This window comes from Pithys albifrons, chromosome 28 (assembly GCF_047495875.1).
Source record: "Pithys albifrons albifrons isolate INPA30051 chromosome 28, PitAlb_v1, whole genome shotgun sequence".
Lineage (NCBI taxonomy): Eukaryota > Metazoa > Chordata > Aves > Passeriformes > Thamnophilidae > Pithys > Pithys albifrons.
This window is the reverse complement of record NC_092485.1, coordinates 5,399,821-5,419,375: the sequence shown is the minus strand read 5'-3', so window position 1 is coordinate 5,419,375 and position 19,555 is coordinate 5,399,821. Positions and strand designations below refer to the sequence as shown.

Here is a 19,555-nt window from a genome sequence, read left to right as displayed (position 1 = left end):
AGAGAAGGAGAGAGAGTTAGAGAAAGACTGAGACAACACACAGTGGAAGCATCGAGACAAGGAGCAGAGGAGGTTCCGTGGTCTGTGTCTCTGGGAAAAGAGGGACAGTGAGTCCCACCTCACTGTTTGCCTCTGTCCAAGTGAAGCTGGGGAGGCCCCAAATGCCACCCTAAATGAACTTCACATGGATGAAGGTGAGACCAGCACTGCTGGACTCTGAGCAAGGGCAGTGAGAGGGGCTGTGGTGGCAGCAGGAACTGGTCCTGAAGCCAAAAGCTGGAGCTGAGCAACTCTCATCCCTCAGGGCTGCTCCACGCCAGACTCAAAGGCTGCACAGCCCAGGACAGCCCCTGCAAGGAGCCCGATGTGACCAGGGAACACCATGGCCCATTCATGTGGACAAACCCATGTCCCTGGGCAGAGCCACCTGTGCTCCATGCCTGGTGCCCAACATCCCCCAATCCCACTGGTGGCACAGGAGGGACACCCCTGCTCACTCACCTCACCAGGTCCAGGCTTGGTGGGTGAGCCCTGTGAGCCAGAGATGAGGGAGAAGGGGCTGAGGGGGCTGGTGAGGCTGGCAGAGCTCAGGGGGCTGGCAGGGCTGTTGGAGCTGTATGTCCCTGAGGGACCCAGGGCCACTGTGGAGAAGAGCAGAAATAAGTTAATAATAAGATAAGAACCAACATGTCCCTGAGCAGGAGCTGCTGTCTACCCAAAGCCACCAGGGTCATGCCATGCCATGGCACATTGGGGTCTTGGCTGTGCAGGGACAGACCTCACTCACCTCTGTGCTTGGCAGTGTCGGTGCCACGGGATGGGTTGTTCTTCCTCAGCCCCTCCATCACGTCCTGGATCCGCCAGATCTCCTTCTGGATCTGCCGGTTGAGCATTTCATTCTGGATGGGGAGAAAAGGCAGCGGTCAGAGGGGTCCCACCACTGCCAGTCAGCAGAGGGCTGAGGGAACTGGGGGGCCTTCCACCTCTGGGACCTCCCTGAGGGACCCCAGGTATGGCAGGGGGACCCACTCACCTGGATGTCCAGGTTCAGCTGCTCCCAGAGGTCATCGTGCAAGGTGGACACCTCGCTCTCCAGGCTCTCATACTCGGCAGTGCTGTTTGCCAGGGCCTGGGGGAGAAGGTGGGGTCAGGGGAGTCCTTGGTGGGTTCCTCTCCTGGCTGGGAGCAGCCCTGGACTACCCAGGAAAGCAGGAGGAGGCTGCAGCCAGTACAGCCCCCTGAGCTGGGGAGGGGGTGGCAGCAGTGGGGACAAGTGTCTGTGGGAGCCCCTGGTGCCAACAAACACCTGGAATAGCAGGGATGGAACTGGTGGCTGAGATGGCACCTCGAGGGTTAGTTTGCTTTGTGCCCAGTGAGATATTTTGGCTCCTCTGGTCCCCAGCCAGCTGAGGGGAATTCGAATTCCCTTATTTTCCTTCCAGGAAGGGAGAAAAGGGACACAGTGGAAGGTGTGAGGGTCCCCAGAAGAGGAGGGACCCCCATTACCGTGCTGGCCTGAGACAGCTCCACACGGATGTTGATGAGCTGGTTCTGGAGTGACTCCTTCTTGTGCAGCAGCTTCTCTGGGTAGGCAGGTTGGCTCCCAAACATCTCCAGTTCCTGGTGTGTCCCCATCAGAGCACTCTCCAGGCTCTCCTGGATGGAGTGGGAGGGAAACAGAGCTGTGAAACCCTGGCTGGTGCAGGAGCTCCAGTCCATCTCCTGAACAGGATATGAACACATGGGGAGTCCCAGGACTGGGGCATTGCCAGGGCATCTCCCCCAGCTCAGAAACAACCCCACTGAGCTGTCTCCATTGTGTGATGACAGGGCACTTCACCACGCAGGTGCTGCCTGGGCATGGCCATCACCTGTCCCCAGGTGGCCACTTGAGCTGTCACCACGTACCTTCTCTGCCCGGAGCTGCTGCACCAGCCTCTCCTGCTCCCGCAGCACCTTGTTCTGCTCACAGAGCTTCCCCAGCAGCTTCTGTGCCAGGAGGGAAAGAGAAAGGGAGAACAGGATGAGGGGGGCGAGAATCCAGCCCAGTCTCTCAGCTGGGAGAGACAGGATGCAACCAGGACATGGCCCACAGGGTTGGGTTGATGGGATGTGTGGCCTTGGGGAGGGTTTCCAGCATCCTGCTCTCATTGCAGGGGCTTCAGCCCCAGCCAAGGTGACAGGGGACAAATTGGGAGATGGGGCCAGACCTAAACTCAGTGGAGTCCTCCCTGAGGAGCACAAACTGAACTGGGGCAGCTCTCATATGTGGGAGCTCTGGGCACAGCTCTCTCCATGGGGACAGCAGACCAGCTCTGGGGACAGGGGGGACACACAGGACAGACATTTGCTCTTACATCGGTGTCTTGCTCGCTTATCTTGTAGGGATGCAGAGTCTCCCTGTAGGCCTCCGGGAAGGGCGTCACCTGCAAGCAGAGTGTGGGGTGAGCCCAGCTCTGGGACCCCCAGGGGAGGTGAGGCACTCCCAGCCCCTCTCTCCCATCCCTGTGAGTGGGGAAAGAGAGGCAAGAGCCAAGTCTCGAGGTGGTGGGTGCTCTCCATCCATCAGGAGGCACTGAGATGTTGGTGCTGGAGAGCGCTTGGATGAAGTCACAGCCTCTCTGCCCATCACACAGGAATTATCCACAGGAGCCAAGGACTGAGCTAAAGACATGCCTTGTGAATCATTAACTGCCACCATTCCAGAGGCAGGGAAACAAAGGCAGCGAGATTGAGCTGTAATTCCACTTAGCAGAGTGGAAACACCTATAAATCAGCAGCTGCAGCAGGGCCTGTTTACCCCCACCCGGCTTCTCCATGAGTCATTTTCCTTTCCTGGAAATCTAAATTACTAATGGGACCTCAGCAATTAAATGCCTCCAAGAGCTGGAGATGAAAGGCATAAGATAGGAAGAAGGGGATCATTATTGCTAGAAAGCAAGATGCTACTTTAGAGCCATTTAAACTATAGGATAATGCAAATGGACCCGAATCTGGGAAATGCCAGCGGGGCTGGAGGCAGAGCCTGGTGGATTGGGATGCTGCTGCCTCGGGGCAGGGAGCTCAGCCAGAGAGAGCATCCCAGGAGCTCTGGTTTCACCCTCCAGCATATCCCTGCTCACAGCAGATGGAAACAGGAGCCTTTTTTGTTGGAAAATCCCAGCAATCTCCGAGCTGCTGGCACTGCCAGAAGGTGTCCTGGGAAGCACGGCAGGATCCCACAACCCCCTGCCAGGGGTGGGTGGCACGGTGGGCTCGAGTGATGGGCCCTGTCTGTGCTGGGACCTGCAGCCCAACACCAGTGGGAACATCCCGATGCTGGGAACAGAAGGAGCCAGAGCCTCGGGGGCTAAAAGGTTGTTTCCTCTCCCTGTTGCAGGAATTATTGCAGTGGTTTAAGAGCCTTGGGCTGCATTCCTGTCTCAAATCATCCCACACCTTCTCCTTGCATCATCGGATGGCAAAACAAGGATGAGCCAAGCCCCAAGTACAGCCCAAACGAGGATGAGCCAAGCCCCAAGTACAGCCCAAACGAGGATGAGAGTCCGGCACTGCCGCGTCCCCACCTTGCACTCTCTCTCAGCACAAGGATTTACCGGGTTTTAATGACTCATGAATGGATTAGCAAAGCCTGAGATGGACTAGCAGGTCCCCAGAGGGGTTGATGTGCCGCGTGGGTGCTGCATCTGCATGAGTGGCGATGGCAGGAGGTGACCCCGGATGGCACAGGGTGGCTGGACCCGCTGCCATGCACGAGCCATGCGGGGCCCGGCGGCCAGAGCCTTACTTGCATGTAGAGCTGGGCCCTAGGGGAGGAGGTCTCCACCATCCTGTTCACCATACTGATCAGGGTCTCGCTCTCGCTCATCTGCGGCACACAGGGAAGGAAAGGGCACAGGTCAGCGGAGACGCGCCCGCGTGCCACCGGAGCAGCCGGGCACATCACTCCAGGAGCCCTCAGATGCCAAATGCCACCTCCTGACATGTCCCAGTGGCTCGAGACACGTGGGGACAGCTCCCCCCGAGGCTGCCGCTGCTCCGTTTGGTGAGCCCAGGGCTGGCAGAATGCCCTGAACACCCTGGTGAGGGGAAAACACAGAGAGAACGGAGCCAGCTCGGGGCTGGGCGGCTGCAAACGGCACAGACAGACACGAGCTCGGACAGACGCCACGGCGGCAGCACAGCAGGTCCCACAGACAGACAGACGGACAGACCCTGCTCTCACTCTGGTTGATGGCTCTGTGCCCAGCTGGGGCTCTGATGGCATCGGGGAGCTGAATGAAAGCCACGCTTGGGGACAGCAGCATCCCCTTGTCCAGCCCAGCAACCTCCAGCAGGGTGGAACTGGGAGATGGCACACTGAGGCTGTGCTGCCAGGCATGGATGTGATGGGTCTGGCATCCCTGTGTGCACTCAGAGTTGCAGCCAAGCCCTCCAGGGGGGCAGGACTCCAGCCAAAGGTCCCTGGGGTGCACAGCCAGCAATGGCCGTGGGTGATGGAGCCACTCAAGTCACCAGCACTGGAGTTCTCACAGTGCCTCTGCCCATGGAAGTGCTGCAGGGACTCACAGCCCCGAGCAGACCATGCCATGGAAGCCCCTCACACCCAGGACCCCCAAGATCCAAGGGGTGACAGCACTTTGAACACAAACCAGAGACAGAACCCCAGCTGGGGGGCAGCCATGGGAGCTGTGCCCGCAGCTGGACGAGGATGGAGAGAGAAAACCAAGCAGCAAGATGTCTGAAAAGACACTTGACAGTGTCACTCCAAATTAATCTCTCCAGAGGTCGATGGGAGAGGAGGAGGAGATGCAGAGCCTTTTTAGGGAGTGTTTTAAAGAGCCTGGGAGAGGCAGTGATGCTGCTGGTGGCTGTGAAAGAGCCCAGAGAGCTTTTATTGCAGCGAGTGCTCCTGCCTGTCCCTGGCCCTGCTCCAAGGCACACAGATCGTGGCGATTGCAGAACCGGTGGAGATTTGCAGACTAATGAGATTGTCTCTGGAGCAGCTCCCTCAGTGCCAGCCTGGCATGGCAGGCGAGCGCCTGGGCTGCAGCACTGGCCGGCAGCTCCTGTCCCTGGCTTTGACTTCAACCACCGCCTGGACACATTCCTGGGGTCTCTCCCAGCTGTATTTCCCCTTGCCATGTTCCTGGGATGAAGTCAGCTCTCACAGCTTTCACCCAAAACCCCTGGCATGCAAACACCTGAGAGCTGCCACTTTGGTGTCAGTCCCGGTGGGCACCACACGCCCACTGGCATCCACCTTCCACCTTCGAGCAGGAACGGGGCCACCAAATCACCGAAATCACAGTCCCCATGTGTCACCTGGCCACCCCCTGCATGGGGGACACCAGCATGGCCACACCTGGCACCTTGCACATGTCCAGCACTGCCCGGGGGGCTTTCAGAGCCGCTGCACCCTCTGAACCCCAGGACAGAGCCTGGGAATTTAGGAGGCTGCTCCAGCTTCCCCCACACCCCCCCATCTCCAGCACACCACACAGAGGCACTGTCAGGGGGGACTTTCTGCCAAGCAATGAGCAACCCTACGGAAGGGGAGGATGGAAGAAGCAAACCAAAGACAACTCGTGCTGCTGGAATGCCAAGAAGGGTGAGGATGGATGTGATGCTGCGCTGGGAGGGAAGGGGAAGCCGCTGGGGACGGGGCACATGGGGACAAAAGCAGCTGGTGAGGTGGGGCTGGCAGCCAGCTCTGCCTACCTGCTGGTCCAAATACTCTAGGTTTCTTTGCAACTGAAGGTCTAAAAGTTCATCCTACCAGGAGCCAGCAGGCACGCGGCAAGAAACGAACGGCAAAACATATAAAAGAAGAAGCAAAGCAGTTAGGTGGAGGCTATGGAAAGATCTCTTGGCTGGGAAACGAGGCACCTCCGTGGCACAGAGCTGGGAATGCTGCTCCGGATGTGCCCTGTGGAGCCCAGTCACCCTCCTGGCATGGCCCTTCCTCCAGCTACGAGGATGGATGGCAGCATGGGTGGCTTATGGTAACTCAGGCTTCTCCCTCCTCCGATGGTCCTGCCCCGTGATTTCAGGACTGTGCTCTGTGGAGGGACCTCCCAGTGTCATCCCACAAGCTCCAGCCCCTCTGAGAGGAAATGTAAGGCAGGAAAATGCAGCAGCTGTTGCCAGAAGTGAGGAAGCAGAGGGGGAGAGGTGGGGGGTGCACCAGCCTCAGCCAGGGGCCACCCTGGGGAAGGTGGGGGCCCAAGGGTGTCCCACTGCTGCAGAGCAGGGACCAGGGGCCTTTTCACCTGCATTTCCTTCAGAAATGGCTGAGAGGGACCAGAGACAGCGGTAAAAGGACCTGCAGTCCTGACCTGTCCCAGAGCAGCCCAGCTCTGACCCACAAAGCTGCCCCTGGAGTGCAGTGGTTCCTCCTTGGCCATCTGAGTGAGGACCCCCCAGACTGACCCACCTCCCCAAACCAGCAGTGCACGTACCATTTTGTCATGGATGGTGGGGGATGCCGGGAAGTGGTAGGGATACACCCCGGCCGGGACGGGCCGCCTGTCGCCCAGATAGTCGTACTGTGGAGAGAGGAGACCCCACCCCAAAATCAGAGATGTGAGAGGAGGCTGAGAGCCAGAAAGCACAAGAGAGGGCACACCTCGGGCCCCAGCAGGGTCAGGCCTGGCTTTGGGACAGGAATGCCAGCACTCCCAGCTTGGGAGCACATCCCTTGTGCTGGCCATGAGCACCCCATCCCATTCATCCATCCCTTCCTGGGAACAATCACAACCAGGATGGCAAGGAGGTCCCCAGAGCCACCACCTGCTGTAATTCCATTTAGCACTTTGTGCACAGAGAGGGGACACCCCGTGCTGCAGCATCCCTACCCTGACCTCTCTGGCAAGGGTCCCCCTCCGTCCTTGGCATCTCGACGGGCACTGACCTTGGGAGAACTGATGGATCTCCTCATCATGAAGGGCGTGGGGTCGGCGTAGATCTCGTCGCCGCGGGGCGGCAGCCGCTCGAAGCGGGCGCTGGGCGAGCGCACGGGCGAGTACACCCGTGCCCGGCTGTAGGAGCCCTGGCTGGGAGAGCGCGGCACGGAGCGGGAGCGCGGCTGCAGCGACATCCTCCGCAGCGAGCCCGAGGCCGCGTCCACCTCGTCCAGGTAGGGCGGCTGCCTCCCGGCGCCGGGCAGCCACAGCGGCACGTCCTGCCGCCCGAACCCCGCGGGCTCCTTCCAGTCCCGCAGCTGGAAGGGGCCTCCGTTGCGGAAGGAGTGGCGCTTGTCCTCCAGCGCCCAGGGAGGGCTCACCCGGTCGAAGGCGGGCATGGAGCAGATGCTGTCGGGGCGCACCCCGGGAGGGTAGTACTGGTACTCCTCTGGGTACTGGGGTGAGTAGGGGGAATAGTAGTCGGGCACCCGGCGGGACACAGGGTAAAACCTGGTGGGGCTGAAGCAGGGAAAAGAGTTGTGAGAGCCAGGCTGGAGGGCAGGCAGTGCCAGGGGGCCAGTGGGCAAAGACAGCCTTACAGCAGGCAGCTCATGGCAGCCCTCCTTCCAGGGATTCCATGGTGCCCACCCATCCTGGCATCCCTCTTCTCAGGAATCCTGTGGTGCCCTCCCCTCCTGGCATTCCTCCTCCCAGAGATCCTGTGGCAGCATCCTCTCCTCATCTCCCTCCTTCCAAGGATGCCATGGTGGCTTCCTGTCATGCCATCCCTCCTCCCAAGGACCCTGAGGTTCCCTCCTATTCAAAACCCACCCTCCTTGGCTTTTTAGGGCATCCCACACACAGCTCAGAGCTGGCATATGGAAAGAAAGGAGGGCCAGAAAGGAGCCCGGGGGAGGACATTTTCTAACCCCAGAAGGGGATAAAGCAGATGGAAAGGAGAAGAACATTCCCAGAGCATCACATGAGGGACAATCCCAGAGGAAAGGAGCAGGTCTCACCTCCTCAGGTCCTCGGGGGGCACGTTCCCCCGGCGCGAGTTCACCCACTGCTGCAGCTGCGTCATGGAGCTCTTGCGCTGGGCGATCTTGTCGGGGTTGGAGCGGGGGGCACCGCCCCGGCGAGGGGCACCACTGTCACCATCGGGGGGCGGGTAGGCAGTGCTGCCAGGCCGGCTGGGGGACGGGTATGGCCACCTGTTGGGCTGTGGTGGCCGCTCGGCGCTGCCTGGTCCCCGCAGTGCCTCAGGGTACGGGCTGCCGGGCTCCGAGGGCACCTCCTGCCCGGCGATGCCATTGGCCTTGGCCAACGGCTCCTTCTTGCTCTCCACCCGCTCTGACTTCCTCTCCATCTTCTCTGAGCCTCGGCCATCGCCCTCCCCGCGGGTCTTGGCGTCGGGGTCGGCTTTGGGGTGCTCACGGTGGGTGCTGTTGCAGTGGTGGTGGTGGTGGTGGTGTTTGCTGGGGGGGATGTTCTCCGAGTCCGGCTTCTCGTGCCTGGGGACAGGAGAGAGGGGTCACCTTCCCTTGGCAATGCCCCTGGAGTGGCCAGCAACGTCCTGACCTTCCCTCAGCCTCGGTGGGCAATGCTCCATCAGTGCCCTTCTCCAGAGGGTCCCTCATGCTCCCAAAGGTCCCCGGCCATGACACACCACCCCATCCTTCTCCAGGAGAGCAGGGTTGGCATGGGGAGATGGAGGGTGCTGACCTCTGGGTCGGGGGGATCTGCACCCGGGCGGCTTCGCCCATGGCTTGGATCCAGGATTCCTGCTCCTCCGTGTTCTCGGCGCTGAAGAAGTAGGTGCGGATGCCGGCGTGCTCGGCCTGGGGAGACACGGACTGCCCGTTACCCGCCGGTGTCTCCTCCACCCAGCACACCGTCACCTGCAGGGGGGCACAGAAGGGGGAGAGAGACAGGAGGGTGAGAGCTCCATTTCCACCCCAGCACGAGGTTCTGCCAACGCAGGACAAGCCAAGAATGGTCCTTCCCCACTGCACGAGCCTCACAGCCACATGCACCCCCCTGCTGAGCAGGAGGAAGGCTCTGCAGGCCCCTCACAGGGGGATTCCCTGGGGTCATGATCCCCCCAGGGTCCCTCCCAGAGATGTTCAGGAGCAGATCTCCCCAGAGCCCCCCACCAGAGGAGCAGCACCCCAGTACAGAGGCTGCTCCACCTCAGTATTGAGTGGGTCCCTGGGGGATACAGGGGCTGGTGAAGGGTCTATGTCCCAGCAAGAGCAGCAGCACTGTTGGAGCATCATCCATGCAGGGTTAGGGGGAAGGTGGTTTCTTGGCCCAGCAAATATTTTTTGGGGGGGAAAAGTTTTGCTTTTGCTCCAAGATGTTGGTGCCCATTCTCAACCCAGAACATGCTGGAAGGCACATGCTTATTTAGGGCCTTTTTGAAGCTCCCACCTTCCCCCTCTTTGGAAAAGGATGGAAAGATGCAAGGAGGAAAAAAAAGGGAGGAAGAAGAAGGATTTTTCCCCTTGAAGACTTTTAGGACTCAATCTCTTAAAAAAAAATTTAAAAAAATGGTCATCTGATTAAAACTCTCACTTGGATTTCCATCCTCCCCAAAACATGCAGCCACTGTGCCCAGCCAGGGATCACCTCCTGAGCCCCTCATGCACTCCTGAGCCCCCCATGCACTTCTGCCTCTGCAAGCTCTGCAGCCAGAGGAAAAGATGAAGTCAAAGGGATTCATCTCCTCGATTAGTGGGAGTGGGAGGAGTGGAGCATGCAGATGAGCCTGGGGGTCCCTCACCCCCTGCATGCACCAGAAACACAAGAAGGTACTACCTAGGTAGTGGCTGGGTGCTGGTGTGGTGGGTGGCACGAAGAGACCCCTCCTGTCCGGGCATCCTCACCCACAGAGAGAGGAGGAGGAAATACAGACACGGGGTCAGCGGCAGCAGGGCAGGAACAAACCTCCCCTGGCCCTCGGGACCCTCTCTACCCTTCTCTGCACAAAACCATTCCCAAACCCTGGGAAACACAAGCATGGAGCTGCAGAGCTCAGCTCGTGGGCAGCAGCTTTGCAAGGCTTTTCCTCACCAGTGACACAAGGCAACAGAGACATTTCACAGAATCTCAGGAGGCTGGAAAAGACCTCCAGGATCTCTATGAGTCCAATCTGTGACCCATCCCCACCTTGTCACCCAGCCCAGAGCACTGAGTGCCACGGCCAGGCATTCCTTGGACACCTGCAGGGATGGGGACTCCAAACCTCCCTGGGTAGAACACGGGAGAGCCCATGTGCAACCATCAGTCACCTCCCTCAGCCCTAAACCACACTCAAGTGCAGTTTAAATGCAGGTTTAAGGGGGGCAGCTACAAAAGTCTGTCCCTTGGACTGGAAAACCTCCTTGGCAGCGCCCTGCAGGGACTGCAGTACTGGCTCCAGGCACAGGAAGGTGCATGTTGGGTTTTTGCACAGGTGTGCACAAGTGCATGGGCCCATCAAGTGAGTGCCAGCATGGCCCACGACCACGGGCAGCACGAGCAGCTGTGCTGGTGAAGGTGCCTGGTGATGCCAACAAGTGTCAGGGAAGCTCCGAGCCTGCTGTGATGCCAGGGATGGATGTGGGGGAGCAGCAGCTGCTTCCACCTCTCCCTGCTCCCCTCTCCATCCCCACAGCACTGACTCATTATGGGCTCCTCCCTTCCAGTTACACTTCCCAGGCAAGCAGCACAAACAGAGCTGGGGCTGGGGACACCTCCATGCCTGGCTCTGGGAACGCTGCCAGCAAGCGCCGCAGCAGCTGGTGGGACAGGCTGGTGGGAGCAGCGATGGAGAGGGGAAAGTGGGACAGGGAGAGGGGCAGGAGCCTCCAGCAAGGCCCTGCACCCAGCTCTGCTGCAGCCCGGGGATGCTGCTCTGCCTCAGTTTCCCCAGCAGAAGGCAGATCCACACAGCGTATCCACAGGGTATCCCAGGGATATGCAGTCAGCCCTCGCCCCAGCTCGCTCCAAGCCCCATCACCAAGAAAGCCAGAAGAGCAGCAGGGACCCTGCCAGCATCACCACTGCCCCAGTGCCACCCCAGTGCCATCTCAGTGCCCTGTCCCCTCCAAGCCCCGGCACAGCCACGTGCTGACCTTGAACGTGTGCTTCCTGCTGATGTTGTCCGAGGGCTGCACGGCTGCCACACGGAAGCTGAGCAGGGGGATGCTGCCCAGGATGTTCTCCTCCTTCTCATCTGGAGTGGGGAATGCTGAGGTTACACACGTGGAGGGGTTGGGAGCAGAGATCTCCCATCCTGTTGCTCCTTCCCAGAGGGGCACACAGGCAGCCCACCTGTGGGAATGCACTGCCTGCCTGTTGCTCCCGCAGCTCTGCCTGGCTCACAAACAGCCTCCTCAATTATTGATGCCTGCCCAGGGCTGAGCCCAGGAGCTGCCAGGCAGGCAGGGAAGGCTCTGCATTAACCCCTCTGGTCCCTGGTGCAGCAAACACCCACACAGAGGGATGCTGGAACCCCTAGACCTCTTTGCCCACCCTGGCACACCCTCCTCTGAGCATGGAAACAGCCTGGGATTGCATGGAGGCATCTGGCTGGTGGGCGCTGGGCCATGCTGAAGGTGGTCACACGAGCTTTGGGGGGCACTGGGACTGGGGCACGTGGTTGTACCTTTGTAGTAGAAGAGGCATCGATCCACCAGCACGAACCAGCGCTTGTTCCACTGCTTCACCCCCGAGCTGGCCTGTGAGAGGGGGCAGTGAGAGCAGCACCCACAGGGAGGGGTGGTCCTGGGGGTCTCCAGGGGCAGGAAGGGGGTGACACCCCCAGGAGGGCACCCAGCATGGCAGGATACCTGTTTGTAGAGCCACCCGCTCTTGGTGACGGCGGCGTTGGGGTTCCTCTTCATGGAGTTGGAGCGTTTCCCGAAGGCGATGCCCTTCCTGGAGGAGCGCGGGGCCTGCAGGGGGGGAGAGGAGCTGCTCAGTCCTTGGAGGGGTCCCTGGCACCCCCTCTCTGCTCCTCCCTGCCGTGCCCCACATCGCCAGGCACCTACCCGGCCTGCGGGGCGCTCCGGGGGTCCCTCTGCCACCATGGCGTGGTTGGGGGGCTCGCTGGGGACGGTGGCCGGCCGCTTGCTGCCCGCTTTGCTGGACATGTCCGAGGTCGGTCTGCAGCACAGGAGAGCTCAGTCAGCACTTCTCTGTCCCTCCACCCCATTGGAGCTGTCCCCCACCATTCCCAGTCCCACACCATTCCCAGCCCCTCACCATTCCCAGCCCCTCCACCATTCCCAGCCCCTCCACCATTCCCAGCCCCTCCACCATTCCCACCCCACTCCACCCCAGTCCACCTCTCCCCCCCATCACAAGTCGCTCCCAAGCACTGAAATCAAGAGAGTTGGGAGCCAACTTACTTCTGCAAGTCAAGTCTTGAGTTGTCCTCGGGGACCTGTCCCGTCACTGGGTGCAGGAACGTGTTCCGCCTTTCATTGTGGCTGCAGAGACAGAGGTGGGGTGGTTGTTGAAGAGTCCCCATGTCCCCCACGGAGTCCCTTCACCTTTGGGACCATGTTTGCTGCTCTGACACAGCACTTGTCCATACCAGCACTGTCCACACTGGAGCTGGGGCTGGAACCCCCACCTTGCCCACAATCCTGCTAACCCCACGCTTGGAACCTTTCATGGAATCACAGAATCACAGAACTGTGAAGGTTGGAAAGCTCTCTAAGATCACTGAGTCCAACCATTAAGCCAGCACCACTGTTTTTACCACTAAACCATGTCCCCAAGTGCAATATCCATGTGGGCCATGAAGCCTGATCCTCACGTGGCTCCATCCTCCTGTCAGGGAGTTATGGAGAGCAAGAAGGTCCCCCCTGAGTCTCCTTTTCTCCAGGCTGAGCCCTCCCAGGTCCCTCAGCCCCTCCTGGTGCTCCAGACCCTTCCCTAGGTTTGTTTCTATCTCTGGACACACACAGATTTCATGGGCATTTCCCAGAATGCACTCGGCTCCCTGGTAGCCAAAACCAGGGCTGTGGTGGCCAAGCTTCCTTCTGCTGCCACATCTCAGGTGTCACCAGTGACCCCACTGAGGAGTCGCTGCAGCAGCAGCAGCAATGGCCCATCCTGGGCTGTGCCTGCAGTGACATCCCCAATGTCACATCCTCCCCTTGCTGCTTTTAGAGCCATTTGCCAAAGCACCTGGAGGTTCTGAGCAGTCACCTGGCCATGGTGGGCTGTGCACCCCCAGACCCCCAACACCAGCCCAGGACCCCCAGCACAAGCTGTTGCTGGTTCAGTGGTGCTGGTACAGCTAAAGGTGGCTGTGCCAGCAGTGCAGGGATCCCTGGCAATCCCAGCAGGAATGAGACTCAGCTCCTGCCAGGCTCAGCTGGCACCTTGTGCCATGTCCCTGCCCCATCCCACACAGCTGGTATTGTTGGGTACCCCAGCACTTCACTGCTCCACTTGGGAACTCCCTCCCACGCTGCTTCCCCAGGTTCTCAGTAGCTGTGCCAGGAGGAAAGGACGAGGTTTACCCACAGGAGGTTTGCATGGGATCCCATTCTCATGACACCCCTCCTTCCCAAAGCTGCTGGGCACCAGGACACAGGTACCCCCCGCCCTCCACCACCAGCAGCCCAGCACAGCATCAAACTCCTGCATGTCAGCAAAACAGGGGAAGTTTGAGCAAGAAAACGCAGCTGCCAAGACCATCCCATCCAGAGCTTCACCCCAACCTGGGCTCCTGCCAGGCTCAGAAGACATTAACCACTTACTACCCAAAAAAGCACTGCTGAGCTGCTCCCCCTTGCAGGTCCCTTCCTGTGCCTCCCACAGATCTGACCCCTTTCCAGCACTCCCCGTGCTCGGGGGCACCTTAAAAACCTGGAGGATGTGTGTGCACCCCACAACGAGGGGGTCACTGCCCAGACCCCCCTCCCAGCGCCCAGATTGTCTGTGCCATGATGGACCCGAGTTATCCTGCCCAGCCCACGCTCCAGCAGCAGCTGAGGGGGTTCTGCCACTGGGGCTGGAGCTGCTCCCAGACCCTTTTTGTGCGACTTTGGAGAGGTTCAAGCCCGGTACTGGGGCAGGTCCCAGGCCCCCCATCCCTGACCACGACCCTGCTTCGCAGCAGGTCTCTGTTCCCGCGGGCTGGACTCTCCCTTCTCCACCGCCAAACCCGGGACACCCACCCTTTGCAGCACCCGTGGCTTCTCCTGCCACCCACCCCGGTGCCACCCCAAGTCTGCCCCCACCCTTAGACATGGCAAGACCCCAGAAACATCCAAAGGAACCTCTTTAAACCACTGTCCAGCAGCAGCTCCCTGAGCTGACCCCGCTCCAGAAACTCCCGGGTTCCCATCGCTTCCCAAGCACTGCAATGCAGCAGCCACTGCCCGGGCTGAGGGTCCCCCACCGCCGCCTGCCCGCGGGCCCCCTGGGGCCCCCCAGCCCATCCCGGGCTCCTACCTCACCCTCCGGTCCGCCCGAAACTTCAGCATCGTGCCAGGGCCCCTCCCGGCTCAGCGCCAGCTCCCGGCTCCCGGCATGGCCACGGCGGGCACTGCCAGCGCCGGATGTCACCACGCTGCGGGGCGATGGCACCTGCCAGGGGGGCAGCCCCGGGCGGGCAGAGGGATGCGGGTGGCGGGCGAAGGCTCTGGTTGTCCTTTTCCAGTCGTCCCAGTCCCCCGCGCCCCGCGCCCGTGGCATTGGCGTGTCCCGGTGGCGAAGGAGCTCCGGTGGCCCCGGTGGCGCCGGGGCTGGGCAGCCCCGGTGTGCGGCAGCCGGCGGGCAGGCGACAGCGGCGACAAACAGCTCCCGCTCGCGTCCCCGCGCAGAGGAGAAGCGAAGGGCAGCGCGGCACCGCCGCCTCCCCCAGCCCAGGTGCGGAGCCGCGGAGCAGCCGGAGGCAGGCGGAGCGCGACAGGGACGGCTCGGGGGGCTGAGGGGGCTGCCGAGGGGTTCTGGGGGGCTGGCAGGCCCCCCCACCCTGGCAGGGCAGCAGAGCAGAGGGGCTGCTGTCTGGGAAGGGCGGGTGTCACAGAGAGGGAGCAGCCGCGCTGAGATGAGCTCTGTCGCTGCCCTGGATTCAGTGGCTGCATCCCTCCCCCCTGCTTCTGTCCCCAAATCATCCCTGTGTGTCCCCCCCCGCCCCGCCGCGGGTACTCCTTCCCCAGGTCACGCCGAGAGAAAATCCCCAGAAGACGATGGGCGCAATTCCGACCAACCCAGCAATGGGGAGGGCAGACCCTGCAAGGACATCAACACCCCCAAATTCCGGGGAACCCTTCACAGCCCAGCAGGTTCAGAGTGGGGAGCAGAAGGATTCGGGGTGACCCACACTCAGCCTGGCCATTGGAAAGTGAATCCAAATCCATCGTGGCTGGTACAATCCTTGGGAGGGAGGGCAGGAGGGAGGAAGGAAGGCAGCGCTGGCATTTCAAAGAAACCTCCAAAGAAGGAAGCGGAGCACGGGAAGGCGCCCGGGCTCCATCCTGCTCCCACAGCACCCCCGCGGGGCACTGCCCACCGGGCCTCTCCTGCCATCCCAGCATCCACCTGTCCCTCCCAAACCCCAGTGCCACGAACTACACCCCACGGGGGTGAGCTCAGCACCAGTGCCCGGCTCAGCACCAGTGCTTGTCTCAGAGATGCCCCTGCTGCCCCTCAGCTGGCACCAGTGGTCCTGACTGGGAGGGTGGTGGGGAGCAGCCAGGGACAGGAACCACGTCCCCAGCTTATGCCAATGCCGTGGCATCACTGCTCCCAAACCGACTAAATTCACTTTTTTAAGGCTCCTCTGGCATGGAGTTGCCATGTGGTGCCATCACTGCACTCCCTGCTGGCATGGGGTGAGACATCCACAGAGAAACCATCACCACAGTGCCCAAGGGCAGCGTCAGCCTTGTGCCAGTGACAATACCACTGGCAAAACCCCAGTGTTGTTTGTCCCCATGTCCCCACATCCCTCCATCCCAACAACCCCATGTTCCACCACAGCCACTCACATGCTCTTCCATCACCACCTCCTGCCACAGCCAAGGAGACAGGGTCAAGGTCCTCCAACGGCCACGGGGACGTGCCAGCTCCCCAGTGTGACAAAGCCAATGCTCACCTGGTGGCGTGGCCACCACAGTGCAAAGGGACCTGTCAGCTGAGGTGTGGCCCCTTTGGGGGATGGCAATCACAGGGGACAATGTGGCAGGAGCAGCAAGGGGCTGTGGGGGTCCTGTGTCCCCCAGGGTTGGGGTTTCACCCCAGGCCAGTGCCACGGGGGGCTATGCCAGGCTCAGGAGCCTTCAGGGCGGGTTCAGCCCCGGTGTTCCAGCCCAGAGCAGGCCTGTGCTCCCGGCACAATCCAACTGTGCTCCCGGCACAATCCAACTGTGCTCCCGGCACCAGCTGGGCTGTTTCACAGTCATTGGCGCCGGGGGTGGGCAGGGACGCGGCAGCTCCGTGGCCAATGGACTGGACACACTTCAGGGCTCCAAAAAGCATCCTGGAGTGGGGTTGGGGGGGCACCCCCAGACCTCCCAAGAGGGCCAAGGGGGAGAAGAGTGTGCTCTCCCTCAGGGTAAACACCGAAGAAAGCTCCTCCAAACCTTCTCTTGTTTTCCCATAAAGATACAGAGTAAGAGAAGGGAATAAATGCAACAACTGAGGAATGAAACTTTCACTCAATGCCGCTGTTCTTCCCCTTCCCCAAAGCTGGAGTTTGTGGGGAACACAAAGACAGCCCCTCTGGCTTCCCTCACCATCCCACAGCCCATCAAGGTCACACTTTCCAGATCTTCAAACCACAAAGAAAGGCTGGGGCAGGTCCCCAAGGATCCCAGAGCTACCAGCACTCCGGGTGCCACCTCCCTGTCCCCAAGAGCCCCCAGAGCCACTGGCACTGTCTGGGTGTCACCCCACACCCACACCATCCTGTTCCACAGCAGGTGAAATGCTGACAGGCAGGACCTATTTCCTGGCACCAGCCCACGCCAGAGCTCGGTGCATCCAGAGTGCTCTGGGGAAGTGGGTGAGGAGAGAAGTGGCCCCTCAGCACACCCTGCCATGAGGCAAAGCCCTGCAGGTGATGCCAGTCGTGCTCCTCCTGCTGGATTCCCAGCTGGTATGACGGGACCCCTTCTTGTGGGGAATGTTGGGGAGCATCTGGGAAAAGCTCCTGGTCCTCTCCAAGAGCACAGACAGCAAGCCTGGCTCAGCTCGCTGGAGGCAGCTCAGCAGCCCCTCCAGACCCCACAGTGTGTGGCCAAAATCAGCTAATGGGAACCATTCTCATTCCATGGCCCTTCCTGGGATGTCGGGGCTCCTCTCCTGGCTGTTCTCTGGCAGTGGGAGGAGGGGAGGTGCAGGCTGACCCCCTGAGCCTGCCAAGCCCTAAATCCAGAGCAGAGCAGGGGGGGTGTGGGGTCCCTGCCTCACCCAGGGCACGATGCCAGAGCTGTAGAACTCCATCGGAGCCTCCCCCGGGCCAACATCCTCCCTCCAGCTCCCAGGCTGGCTGGGAGCCACTGGGATTCAACCACTGCATCCTCCCACGCCCCAACCCTGGTTCCAGCTCCAGCAGAAGCCTCGCTGCCCCCACTGCCTCAGCCCCTCGCTCGGGGGGCAGGAATGGAGGGGTCCCTGCTGTGTGGCTGCTGGGATCTGCCACACTGGGGTGGGGTGGAAAGGGGCAGGGGGAGGCACTGAGCCAACCTCCCCGAAGTGACAGTGAAACCCCTTCATCCAAAGGTTTACCATGTTCCCAGCATCCAGGCAGCTCCCAGGGAAGGGGCTTCTGTGGCCACCAGCCAAACACGCCCCGCACATTGGCCTCCCTCCTCTGTTTTTCTAGCCCTTCCTTCACCTCTCCCTCTCCTCTCGAACTACATCCCTCCCCTCCCACTCTGCAGCCCTTGAAAATCCTTCTCTGCCCATTAACTGCAGCACTCAGCACCCATGGGAAGGGATGCAGGGTCACCCTGTCACCCACAGTCCCTCTGAGCGACTGGCAGGGAGAATCCACCCTTGGATGAGCAAGTGCAAACTGCCAGATCCCAACCTGCAAGAGGAGCCCAGGGTGGGAACAAACAGATTATAAGGCACTAATTAAGGAGAACCCCCCCAGCCCAGATCCATCCCACTCAACACACGGGTGCAGGGGCTCAAGATGCCATAGAGATGAAAAAAATAAATTGAATTAATTTGGCAGGTGGAGGGCAGGTGCCAACAGTTCACCTGCTCCAGCGTCTCCACATGGGGCCATCCCAGCTCTGGCTCTGCTGAGACTCCAGGTCTTATAAGAGTTCCATGCCAGCCCTGGGAGAGGGCAGGAGAGGAGGAAAGGCTGCAGGGAAGAGGAGATGGAGGGAAAGAAGGGATGGAATGCTGCAAGAAACTCCTGTGCCTGGCTGGGCACCACATCTGAGCCGACCACCAGCCTGTGGATTTGCAGCACAATCTGGGAATAAAGTGGCTTGTGGGTGCTCAGAACCAGCTGCACACTGAGGTTCCCTCCACCCCATCCTGGCACAGCAGGGACCAGCAGCAGGATCTTCTCCTGGGCCTCATCCCTGCCCTAATCCCGGCCCCACCATCCAGCTGAGCCAGCGTTTCCAGCCTTGCATCCATCAGGGCTGAGGGCCAGGGCAGCACAGCCCTCCTGGATAACAAAACCCACTCCTGCCTCTGCACAGCCTCCTGTGCCCACGCAATGCCATCCCCAACCACGGTGCCACCTCCAGTGTGGCTGCTGCTGGGATGGGAACAGGGAGGCTGAGGGAGTTGTTGCCTCCTGCCCTTGTTTGTGCTGGTGCTGCTGTGAAGCAGCTCCAAAATCAAGGGTGCCAAAGTAGTCCCAAGAGAGAAGGTGCCAGTCCAAGTGCCCTGTCCCTGTTGCCACCTCACCCTCATGACAAACTGCACCCCTGAACTGCCACCACAGTGCCCAGACAGGGACCACCCCTGCTCACTGGCCACGACCAGAGTTGGCATGAGCCTTCTTGGAGCCAAAACCAGGGCTGTGGTGGCCAAGCTTCCTTCTGCTGCCACATGCCAGGTGTCACCAGTGACCCCACTGAGGGGTCGCTGCAGCAGCAGCAGCAATGGCCCATCCTGGGCTGTACCTGGAGTGACATCCCCAATGTCACATCCTCCCCTTGCTGCTTTTAGAGCCATTTGCCAAAGCACCTGGAGGTTCTGAGCAGAGTCACCTGGCCATGGTGGGCTGTGCACCCCCAGACCCCAAACACCAGCCCAGGACCACCTGGTCCTACAGGCACCCCCTGGCCACCAGCTCACCATCACCCCTCTGAGCTCCCGCGGGAGCCGTGCTGGGAGGGAGGGCGGAAAAGCCTGAGCTGGATCTGCTGGGAAGCAGCAGGGCAGCTGTGCCGGGCTTGCCAAGCCGGGCAAAGTCCTCGGGAAGGGCGGGTGGGCTCCTGTGCACCCACAGCCCACGTGGGACGGCACCACCATCACACAGGGCCATGTCGGGCAGGGCGCGTGGGGAGGGAGAGCGGGAGAAGAGCCGGTGCCCTCACCACGGCAGGGCGGGATGGCCGGGAGGGAGCAGGGAAGGCAGGGATGGCCGGGAGGGAGCAGGGATGGCCGGGAGGGAGCAGGGAAGGCAGGGATGGCCGGGAGGGAGCAGGGATGGCCGGGAGGGA

At 60.9% G+C, this 19,555-nt stretch overlaps 1 protein-coding gene across 7 annotated transcripts in view; it reads right to left on the bottom strand.

Annotated features, from left to right (window-relative positions):
* The window catches only part of PLEKHA6 (pleckstrin homology domain containing A6), a 46,517-nt gene that overhangs the window by 5,370 nt on the left and 21,592 nt on the right, over nt 1–19,555 (bottom strand). For 2 of the 7 annotated variants that reach the window (XM_071578476.1, XM_071578477.1), the window contains exons 2-17: nt 12,302–12,382; nt 11,741–12,056; nt 11,557–11,629; nt 11,024–11,124; nt 8,631–8,806; nt 7,925–8,419; nt 6,914–7,424; nt 6,462–6,548; nt 5,722–5,775; nt 3,788–3,868; nt 2,358–2,426; nt 1,909–1,989; nt 1,507–1,656; nt 1,034–1,129; nt 788–899; nt 502–641 (exon numbers count right to left, since the gene is read on the bottom strand). In XM_071578476.1, coding sequence (XP_071434577.1) covers nt 502–641; nt 788–899; nt 1,034–1,129; nt 1,507–1,656; nt 1,909–1,989; nt 2,358–2,426; nt 3,788–3,868; nt 5,722–5,775; nt 6,462–6,548; nt 6,914–7,424; nt 7,925–8,419; nt 8,631–8,806; nt 11,024–11,124; nt 11,557–11,629; nt 11,741–12,043 — 2,529 coding nt within the window. In that variant the 5' untranslated portion in view covers nt 12,044–12,056; nt 12,302–12,382. The other 5 variants (XM_071578472.1, XM_071578474.1, XM_071578475.1 and 2 more) reach the window with 5 other exon arrangements.